General features: G+C 36.5%; 1 protein-coding gene across 1 annotated transcript in view; it reads left to right on the plus strand.

Moving 5' to 3' along the window:
• Positions 1 to 11,960, plus strand: part of LOC107658301 (aspartate--tRNA ligase, mitochondrial-like) — a gene marked incomplete at its 5' end in the record, with an annotated part of 20,603 nt that overhangs the window by 4,603 nt on the left and 4,040 nt on the right. The window contains 5 exons of the mRNA XM_016446834.1: positions 539 to 718; positions 1,706 to 1,813; positions 2,367 to 2,429; positions 8,106 to 8,258; positions 9,729 to 9,947. Coding sequence (XP_016302320.1) covers positions 539 to 718; positions 1,706 to 1,813; positions 2,367 to 2,429; positions 8,106 to 8,258; positions 9,729 to 9,947 — 723 coding nt within the window. The remainder of the gene's footprint in view (positions 1 to 538; positions 719 to 1,705; positions 1,814 to 2,366; positions 2,430 to 8,105; positions 8,259 to 9,728; positions 9,948 to 11,960) is intronic.

Below are 11,960 nucleotides of genomic sequence, written 5' to 3' on the forward strand. Positions count from 1 at the left end.
TATTATATAATAGCTGCTTTTTTGAACATTTTAGCAATTTAAAAATATAAAAAAATGATTTTTTACACGGCACCCCTGCTGTCGACACCCCGGTTGGGAAACACTGTTCTAAATAATGCCGCGGCCCGCGAGTGGAGCTTGAGGAAGTGACGTCGCCTGCGTCTGCGCAGTGCGACCTGGTGCAGCCCCTGAAGTGAGGCACAGGAAACAGAAATACTGCAAAATAATAATAATAACGCGACTAAACGAGACGAAATAACGTTATAACATTTTGTTTCGTCTCGTTTTGGTCAACGAAAATGAAGAGACATTTTAGCATAGTTTTTATTTTGTAAACCACATTTAGTCTCGTTTTTATTCATCAACAATATTGCATTATACATTTAATTATAGTCATCGTCACATGACCAGCATTTACGTTGCGTCTCGTCTCGTTTTCGTCACGTGAAACAGGTTCGTTGACGACGATATTTAGTCATAATTTTCGTTGACAAAGCATTTTCCCTCATTTCTCTCGTTTTGTTGACACATCTCCTAGGTGGATATCGAAATATCCTTTGTAGACCAGGCGGGAGTCATGAGTTTGATTGAAGGCTTGATCCATTACTCCTGGCCAGAGGACAAAGGACCGATTAATGTTCCTTTTCCCTCCATGACTTATGAGGAAGCCATGAGAGACTACGGAGTTGACAAACCAGACACTAGATTTGGGATGAAGGTGACCGCACGTTCTTTCTTTGTACACATCATCCTAGATTGGACGTAAGACATCAATGAGGTTGTTTGCATGCTGGACGTCCTTGGCGTCACGCTGTGCTGGCATCCTGTTTCCCCACACATCACAAATTTTCATGCGGTGCTCAACAATTAAAAAGGAATCTCTTGTCATACGTTTTCTCACACCGTTGTGCGTCCTGAATGCATTCCGTTCTGCTCATAGAATTACAGAGCCTTTTGCTGAATCTGGGATGTTTTGGCATTTAGATAAGTAATAGATAAATGTTAAATACACAACTATTCAAAAGTTTGGGGTCAGTACGATTTTGTTTTTAAAGAAATTCATAATTATTTATTAAATTATATCGATAAATTAAATTCTTATAGAATTGACAGTAAAAACATGTATAATGTCACAGAAAATTGTATATTTCAAATACATGCTGTTCTTTTGAATTTTCTATTCATCAAAGAATCCTGAAAAAAGTATTACAGGTTTAAAAAAAATAAAAAAATATTAAGCAGCACAACTTTTTTTTAGCATTGCTAATAATAAAAAGTGTCTTGAGCACCAAATCAGCCTATTAGAATGATTTCTTAAGGATCATGTGACACTGAAGACTGGAGTAATGACTGCTGAAAATTCAGATTTGATGTCACAGGAATAAATTACATTTTAAAATATATGAAAATAGAAATAGTTATTTAAAATTGTAATAATATTTCACAATATTGCTGTTTTTACTGTATTTTTGGTCAAGTAAATAACGCCTTGTGCGCATAAGAGCCTTTTTCTACTTCAAACCTTTGAATGGTAGTGTATGTATTTATTTGAATGACTTTTTATTTTAGTTTACATTTTTTTTTATATATTTATGTATGTTCCATAAGACACATTAATAACTAACTATATGCAAATTGTCTTGTTAATAAGTTTATATTCCCTTTGTTTCCTGATGTGTTTTCTGAAGGGTTTTTTTCTTTTCAGCTTGTGGATGTCACCACAGCATTCCAGACAACACAAATTGAGTTCATCAAAGATGCACTTCTTAAACCAGGCGGCTGCATTCAGGCCATCTGCATCCCAGAAGGAACGGTAAGGACAGAATCTGTAGATTCTAATGTCCCAACAGTGTAGTAGTCAGATTTCCAAATGAATGAATCTTTTCAGTCAGTTCTTTTTAGTGATTTAAAACTGACGACACAAAATGTAGCCTAGTAATAATATATGATCTAGAATAATTATTATGATCTGAATGAATGTATCAATCAACAAAATAATTTGCCATATTAGTAAATTCAGTATTAAATGAATTTCATTTGCACCTCAAAATAACGAAATGAATCGCTAAAAAAATATTATTGATTAGAGGATTAAAATTCTTTTTATATTCCTTACAATTCATATTCTTGTCCTTCGAGAAGGCACCAAACCAGAAATGTGCTCCTTTTAACTTGAATTATACGGGAAATCAATGAGCAGCATAAGCATTGATATAATTCATGTGGTCTTTATTCTATTTAGTCACTTTTAATAAAAAGTAACTGCATGTGTTGAGCATTACAATCTCACCCATTCATGTATCTCCTCCCCCTTATGCTAACTCTGAAGCAGTTGAAGGTAACTGTCTGTGGCGTTTCTTCCACAGAATCACCTGAAGTGCAAAGACTTGGAGTTCCTGAAACAAACAGCCAAGACACAGTATGGTCAGGTGAGTTGTGTTCCTTTCTCCTCTGTTTGCTGATGGAACGCCACCCGCATTCAGTGTGTGCACATCACTGGAAGACTTCTGAAATATTTATCTGAAAAGTAATCAGTAAGTCAGGATGATTTGGTGGTAAAAGTCAAATGTAACACACAGCATACTTACCCTGAGGCAAGATCGACCTCACTAAAGGGGCACAGCTCCCTATTTGTGTTGTAGGCCCTCCATGGAATCTTATAAAGGGAATGTTATATGTGTTTTTTCTCCACACCATATGTGACCATGGACCACAAAACCAGTCATAAGGGTCAATTTTTTGAAATTGAGATTTATAGATCATCTGAAAGCTGAATAAATAATATTTCCATTAATGTGTGGTTTGTTAGGATAGGACAATATTTGGCCGAGATACAACTATTTGAAAATCTGGAATCTGAGGGTGCAAAAACGGAAGGAATATATAAAATATCTTCATGGAACATGATCTTTACTTAATATCCTAATGACTTTTGGCATAAAAGAAAAATCGATAATTTTGACCCATACAATGTATTATTGGCTGTTGCTACAAATATACCCGTGCTACTTATGACTAGTTTTGTGGTCCAGGGTCACATATGTAGTACATTTCTAATTTATAGCTTGTAATGATTCATGTCATATAAAATGGTTTGATCCATTTTTCACGTTAATTCATGTCAGATGCTTGGTCCTGAGATAAAAACGAATACTAATTTGCATCTTGTCTTATTCTGCTCTTGTTAGTGGTGCTGCTAAGGCACAAATCTCTGTATTACTATTGCTCATTATGAGGGAACTATCCATAAATATTGGGACAATTTACCCAAAAATTAAAATTGTTGTAATTTTCTCACCCTCATGTCAATCATACAAAAACTTGTATGACTTACTTTCTGGTGTAGAACATAAAGGAAGATATTTAGAAAAATTCCCAACTTTTATTGTTCATACACTGAAAGTCAAAGGGTTGTTTATTATATCTATTATATATTAGTGTTTGGACCCCACTGACTTTCCTTGTATGGACAAAAAAAACAGAAAATCAAAATACCTTCCTTTGTGTTTTACTGAATATAGTAAGTCATACAGGTTTGGAACAACATGAAGGTGAGAAAATGATGACACAGTTTTAATTTTTGAAACTTATTGCATGGCCAGTGTAGTTCAATTCCCAAAATGAATGGTTCTTTTAAGTCATTTGTTAACCATCTACCATAACCAGTGTGGCCCAACTGATTCCAGAAAAAAATATTTTTAAGTCTTTATTTTTGATCAATTAGAACCATAAAACACGACCAGTGTAGTCCAGCTGATTCCCAAACAAATAACTCTTACGAGTCATTTCTTTGTCGTGTATAAAAAACATATAGCACAATCAGTGTAGTCCGACTCCTGAACAACTGATTCTTATGAGTTGTTTGTTTTTGGTGAATCAAAAAAAAAAACATACAGCATGACCAGTGTAGTCAAACCTCATAATGAATGACCCTAATTAGCTGGTTCTTTTTAGTGAATCAAACATAGCTTACAGCTTACAGTGTTATTTGTACTTTTTGGCTTGTGAAATGTAAATCAGTGTAGTTTTGCCAGTAGTACTTAACAGAAAAATCAATCAATGTCAATGAAATGTTACCACATTTTTTTTAAGCATTATTTACCTTAAAGGTGCAATGTGTAATATTTACATCGATCTATTGACAGAAATGCAATATAATATACATAACTTTGTTTTCAGAGGTGTATAAAGACCTTACTTAATGAACCGTTATGTTTTTATTACCTTAGATTGAGCAATTTATATCTACATACTAGGGGTTGCACCGACTAATCGACTAGTCGACTTCAGTGCTCTGCCATGACGCTTTCAGCTTGACGTCGACTAGTCGCTGGTCCTATAGAGGGCGCAACAGATTAGAAATCTTTGAAGGAATTCCACATTTACGCTCCGTTTCCAAACAGTTCAAATTACAAATAAATGCATACTCTGAAAGCGCATTTTATTATATTACTGGATGCTCGAAATTGAACGAGAGAATGCACGTTTTAAACAGCTTATTGTACAGGTAAGTTAATCGTCGTTCTAATCTAATGCGCTGCTGCACTGTAACGCAAACACATAGGCTATAGACAGTAGCGCGTACATCACGCGCACAGAATCATTCAGCGCGGAAATGTATTGTCAACACTGTTCTGTGATTTTTCAATAAAATAGCTTAGAAACTGAAAAGTTCAAGCATAAATTTCTTAATAACTAGTAAATTCCACAGCTTCACTACTAGTAGAGAGATGCTGCCAGCAGTGCCAGGTAGAATTAATTCACACACGCAATCGCTGTCTCACTAATGCATTCATATTAATGTAATCTTTACTGTATTACTTTATCTGTATCTGATTTAGAACGAGCAGAAATCTGTGAGAAATATAACGACCCAAAGACAAAAGAACTGATAAGTTAAAGGTGCAATGTGTAATATTTACATCGATCTATTGACAGAAATGCAATATAATATACATAACTATGTTTTCAGATGTGTATAAAGACCTTACTTAATTAACCGTTATGTTTTTATTACCTTAGATTGAGCAATTTCTATCTACATACACCGGGGGTCCCCTTACATGGAAGTCGCCACCATGTTTCTACAGTAGCCCTAAACGGACAAACTGCTGTACACAGCGCGTTTCGTCACTTTGTTGTTCATGCGAATAAAACACTGACACAATGATGAACAAGTACATTAATATTCGCAATAACATCGATTTATTAAATAAGGAAGTAAATATAATTCCTTAATTTACCTTTGTAAAGAAATCTCATTGCTCTCTGCTGTCTTTACCGACGACATCTTAGTCCTGTATCGGCCACCGTAGCTTCTCTAAAGGGAGGGGTGAGCGGGGGACTGAGCCGTTGGTTGCAATTCGCAACCTCACCGCTAGATGCCGCTAAAATTTACACACTGCACCTTTAACACTAACCATAAAGTGTTTATTTGATTTAACATTCTAAAAGGTATATTTTGTTCACTTTTTTTTTTTTACTGAAAAACTAAATCAGTCCAGTCAAAAGGGCAACGTTGTTTTAATAATGGTTTCTTGTTAATGTCAAGAACATAATTTTTTAATGTTCCTCAATTAGTGGTTCAACGGATCACAAATCTCACGGTTCGGATCACATTACGGTTTTTGACCCACGGATCGGATCATTTTTCGGATCAGCAAGAAAAGAAAAATATTTAAATTTAACTTGCTTTCCATTTATTACTTAAAGCGAAGTACTTCTTTGATACCACAGCAAATACTACTAGATTAACTAAGAAAGTTTAAACATGATTAAAGAGACAAGAGAACAGCCAGTAAAAATAAGAACAAATACACAAATTACAAGCATAGATAAATACAACAGAATATGTTACAAATAAAAAGGTTGGTAGTATTCAAATACAGAAATGTAATAATTAGGGAAAATAACACTGCAGAGTGTTCACTGTATAAATTAAATATAGATTTTTATCACAGCTGTTTTGTTGTTTGATGATCATTAATGACAGCAGCAGTATTTATAGGCCACTGTCCCTTTAAGACCTGATGCACGGATCCGATATAATGATACACATCACATCCAATTTCTTTCTCAGCTGTTTTCATTCACTTGAGACATAACTGACTGCGTTTACCTGAATGATTGTCGAGATGGGTATTTTGTCATAATTTTATGTGTATGTGTCTGTTCAGAGGATTCAGAAGAGGATTCAGTTCGGTGTTTGCGTGCCGTCTGAAATGCGTGTGCGCGCTTCATGTGTGTGCGGCTGAGAGAACAGCGCGAGAGTAACGAATCGAGTTCCCTTTCGCCTTTTCTCTCTGGAATTGTTTAAAATTCGGTTGCTTGTGTAAATACGAACAAATTATAAACTTATACTCTATTATGGTTAAATTTTGCAATTAATCCGCGGATCACATGCGTGCCGAACCGTGGGGCTTGGTCCATACGGATCACGGATCAACTACGATCGGTTTAACCACTAATTGCTTGTAATTTGGTTATCTGTAGAAAAGATTTTAGCACTGAGCCCATAGCAGCCAGAATTGTTGTCCGTACGGATCACGGATCAACTACGATCCGTTTAACCACTATTTCCAATAAAATTAAAAATGCCAAAAATAAATCTAAAAAAATACAAATGTTCTTCAACACTTCTGATAGCTGACTGTTCTGCTTAGTTTTCCCACTCCAAACACTAGGGCTGGGTATCGAGTTCGATACTTTTTAGGCACCGACCGAAATGCATCGATAACATCGAGTATCGAAAAACGTCTCGTCGTTCGGTACCAAATTTCATTACCCAAGGGGTTAATCTCATCAGCGTCATTGAGCCAATAAGCCTGCTGCACTAGCCGGTGTGTTCGACTAGAAGAGGTGCGGCGCAGATCGATCAGTGTTTGACATCCGCGAGAGCGATTCGAAAGCGTACGGAGCAGTCTGCTCTCAATAGCTCGTGGTACTGTAATACACCGATCGGTCTGCACAGTCAGTCCACGTCAAGTCGAACACACCTACTAGTTTACACCAGTTACACTCAGAGATGTGGTGCACACATGAGGCTGTAATGTGAATGTGTCCCAGGCAGCCCCCTTAGATGTAAGGCTACATTTACACTGGTGCGTTTATGTTTTAAAATGAAAATGACGGGAGCTGCATGGAGTTCCAATCATATGCAGATATCTGTTCATACTAACGTTACATGACCGAAAGCACGTGTTATGTGACCATTCATGCAAACTGTAGCATCATGCTACATAAGACAATAAATAAGATTTATATTCCGCTTTTACTCAAAACTCACTTTAAACCACCATCGAGTGTTTGTAATAACTTCCAATTGCCGTCTAATGTGTGTTTTGGCCATGTAATGTTGCTGAAATTAAATATGTTATTACCTCTGACTCTTGAGTCAGAGCAGCGATCATGGAAGAAAGAACACAGGCAGACAGCGCTGGAAGCTGCTAATGCTCATCAGTAAATCAGTGGAAAATAAATAGAAATCATGATTCTGTCTGAGCTATGCGTTTTAAAACGAACACACACTCGTGTAAATGTAGCCTAACAGATGTGTAAACTGAAGACTATTTGAGCTTTATTAAAACTATTTGCACTGATTTATTGTGTTGGTTACATTTTGTTCCTTTTGTGCAGTGGCCCAGGAGATGAGTCTTTGAGTTTGTATAAGCATCAACAAGCTGAAAAATAAAACCAAAGTTTTTTTTTTTAGATAATGTAATCTTGTTAAAATTGATTTCATAAAAGTGGTATCGAAAAAAAATATAATTCAGGAACCGGTATCGAAGTCAAGGTATCGGTATCGATATCGGAAATTTTTGAACGATACCCAGCCCTACCAAACACTCTATATTGTCTTCTGTCTGCATTTATAAATGGAAAGTGAACTTTGAGCTAGTGTTTTTGGCACCGTCAAAGGTGATTCTCCATTGCTATCCGTTTTAGTCCAGGTCTTGGCTTCGTTTGTGTCTGGGAAACCAGCCCGCAGTGTTCTCGAGACTGATGATTGATCAAGAGTTTGTGCCCTATGCTGTCAATAGAAATTGAATTTGGGCCGGTGGAGGAAATGGATGATCATTGCTGTGTTTGCACCGTGTGTCGTACAGGAGGTGAGTGTGGCTCCAGTAAGGGCAGATGGTTCACTGAAATCCCCTCTCAGCCGGCTGCTTTCGGACACGGCCAAACAGCAGCTGCTCCAGATGGCCCACGCCAATGCTGGAGACCTGATCTTCATCACAGCCGGACCCTTGGAGAACGTGGTGCATATCCGCCTGCATTTTGTTCCGCATCCACACAGATTCATATACTCATGCTGATTCAATCTCATAAACACATCATGAGAGCTCAGTGAGCAAATGTCTACATAAAACTACAGTTAGACCACAAGTACATGAAGCCATTTTGGGTTGGAGAAGATAATTCAATGCCCAGCATCCCTATTTAATGTCCTCAAGTACCTTCCCATCAGTTTTTATGCCCTACAGTGATTGATAACTAAGGGTTTTTGGAAAATATGTCTTCAGAAAAATGCTGACATGATCTAATCACTTTTAAAAGAATATTCATCTTTTCCGTGCTTCGGCTCTCGCTCGGAGCTGGTGCAGATGGTGAGCTTGGCACAAAGTAAGACGGCTGTTTAGTCACAAAGCAGAGATGTGGGAGATGGCTGGGGATAACTGGCGAGCTTTGTGAGCTGAGGTTGTGGGATGAATGGGGATGTTGCTAGTGCAGAAACTGGGAGAAATGAGAGCTGGGGGAGATCTTTCTCCTCAAATATAGTTTTAGAGACTTAGGAATTCATTTGCATGTCCCTGCCCTCAAATACATGCATTGTAAAAGCCTCTTGTGGTCTCATTTTTAGCTGTTCCATGAATTAACTAAAATCAGAGTTGTAGTTCAGATTTTTCTAATTTTTAAAATGACTAATCCGAGGTTAGAAGTTATTCTCCAGTGATCTAGATTCTCAGAATGTGTCTTTTCTAAGGAAATCCTGAATGTCCTGAAACAGGACATTGTGAATGTGTGTCCTGTTTCCTGAATGTCCTTGTGTTTGCGGAACGATGTATGTTAAAAGCACACGTCCAGTTTTGTGTGAGTGAAGGAAATCTGCTTGGGAGTGGAGAGATTCGTCCTCGCGCACATGGATCGCGTAACATTATGCGCTCTCGACATTGTCATTAAGATCACACTATAGAAACCGCCTAAAATTAGAAATTTACTAAAAACAAGCCTATGGCAAGACATCTGGTAGGGGGGACACCTGGGGTGGCCAGCCAAATTTCAGGGGGGGCCGGTGCCACCCCTGGCCACCACGTAGACACACCCCTGGAAGTGTTACCCAAAAAAACTGTTGTCATTAAGTAAAACTGTTAAAAATCATTTTTGGTAATTGAAATAAAACTGAAACATAAATATAGATGGAAAACAATAGATATAGGTGATTTATAGATAAAAAAAACAAATACAAATTAGAAATGTTGCCTTGGCAATTAACTGAAATGAGTAGAAGTTGAAGCACTAAAATAAACTGAAATTAGAAACTAAATTTAAGTTATATAAAAATATATTTAAAAAAATGACAAAATCACATAAAACTCTCTTCAAAAGATAGAGGTTAATTTAAGCCATTGTGGGTGTTGCAGGTTTGAGTCCGAAACCATTTACTCTTTCTGTCCTAATGATTTCTTGTAGTGCTTTATTTTTCGCTAATAGAATGTTTCATGTTTTAGCGCCTTCTGTTGGGGAAGCTGAGACTGCAGTGCGTGGAACTGCTTGAGTGCTATGGCGTGCCAGTTCGTGACCCATCTGTCTTTCACTTCTTGTGGGTGGTGGACTTTCCCCTCTTCTTACCCAAAGAGGACGATCCAGAGATGCTTGAGTCTGCCCACCATCCCTTCACTGCTCCAGTCCCCGAGGATGCCCATCTGCTCTACACCCAACCCCACAAGGTATGTTCCATCACATCTCAGGCAGTACATGAACACAAATTATATTTTTTAACCTTACAGAATCATAGCTTTGCATTTTGAAGGAAAATCTTACAGGATAGAAGAACTCGTTTTTTTTTACACTCACCAAGGCTGCATTTATTAGATAAAGTAAAAACTGTAATATTGTGAACTATTATTTCAATTTAAAACAACTATTTTCTATTATAATATATTTTAAAATGTAATTTATTCTTGTAATAGCAAAGCTGAATTTTTAACAGCTATTACTCCAGACTTCAGTGTCACTTGATCCTTTATAAATTATTCTAATGATATGGTAATTTGTTGCTCAAATAATATTTCTTATTATTATTAATGTTGAAAACAGTTGTGCTGCTTAATACCATTTTAGGAAAAAGAACTGCATTTATATGATTTTGTTTTTGTATGAAATTTATATGAATTTGTTTGTAACAATGTAAAAAGTAAATTAATTTAATGCATCCTTGTTTAAAAAAATACATTTCTGACCCCAGAACTGTGGAAAAGTAATGTATATTTTTCTATGTAGTTGTGCTTTGCTCTAATATTTGCTCACAAGTCATAATGATTTATGAGTAAATTATTGAATCATTTAGTAAATTAAGTTTAAATTCAGTAAATCATGAGTCATTTTATTATAAGAGTCAAATTGGTTCGCAAATTGGTCTGAATGGTTATTTAGCGAGTTGGGCTGAATAAAAACCACTTAAAACCATGCTTATCCAGTCATAACAATCGACTGGAAATGTAATGTAAATGTCAGAAAAAAAAAATTGGTTTCATACCTAATAAAACAAACCTACTTCTGACATCCAATAATCATGTCAAGGACAAAAGTGACATTTCAGATTATTATATCATGGTTCATCACAACGTATTGAATCATGACATACAGTATAGTGGGGTCCAAAAGTCTGAGGCATCAAGGCAAGGCAAGTTTATTTATATAGCACATTTCATACACAATTGTAATTCAAAGTGCTTTACGTAAAAGAAAAGAAAATAATAAAAAAATAATCATAACAATAAAACAAGGAATTTAAAAACTTTGAAAATGATTTTAAAATGTTTTTAAGAGGTTTAAAATGAATTTAAAACAGTTAAGAATAGAAACTGATTATACATAAAATATAGTGCAATCAGTTCGGACATTGCACAGTGCTCATTCAATAAATGCACAGCTAAACAGGTGAGTTTTGAGTCTGCATTTAAATGTGACTAATGTTTTAGCACATCTGATCTCTTCTGAAAGCTAATTCCAACTGCGGGCGGCATAATAACTAAAAGCAGACTCCCTTTGTTTTGTGTGAACCCTTGGTATTTCGAACTGACTCGATCCTAATGATCTGAGTGGTCTGTTAGGTTTATATTCAGTGAACATATCTGCTATTTATTTAGGTCCTAGGCCATTGAGTGATTTATAAACGAGTAAAAGTACTTTAAAATCAATCCTAAATATAACTGGAAGCCAGTGTAAGGACCTGAGGACTGGTGTGATATGCTCAGATTTTCTGGTTCTAGTCAGAATTCTGGCAGCAGCGTTCTGGATGAGCTGCAGCTGTCTAATGGTCTTCTTGGGAAAGCCGGTGAGGAGACCATTACAATAGTCCACCCTGCTGGTGATAAAGGCATGAACAAGTCTTGACTGGAAACAAAACATCTAATTCTTGCAATGTTTTTGAGATTATAGTATGCTGATTTAGTTACTGCTTTGACATGACTACTGAAACTAAGGTCTGTCTCCAGAATCACACCAAGATTCCTGACTTGAATTTTAGTTGTTAGATCCCTAGAGTCAAGGTATGCATTCACCTTGAGAAATTCATCTTTGTTTCCAAATCTTGTTTAACTGAAGAAAGTTCTGGCACATCTAACTGTTAATTTAATCAATGCATTGGCAGAGGGAGTCAATGGGGCTGTAGTCATTTGGCGATAAGGCTAGGTAAATGCGAATCGATTCGATTCACGATTCATAGGTTTTCGATTCAA

Source organism: Sinocyclocheilus anshuiensis, unplaced genomic scaffold (genome assembly GCF_001515605.1).
Source record: "Sinocyclocheilus anshuiensis isolate Anshui unplaced genomic scaffold, SAMN03320099.WGS_v1.1 scaffold375, whole genome shotgun sequence".
Classification (NCBI taxonomy): domain Eukaryota; kingdom Metazoa; phylum Chordata; class Actinopteri; order Cypriniformes; family Cyprinidae; genus Sinocyclocheilus; species Sinocyclocheilus anshuiensis.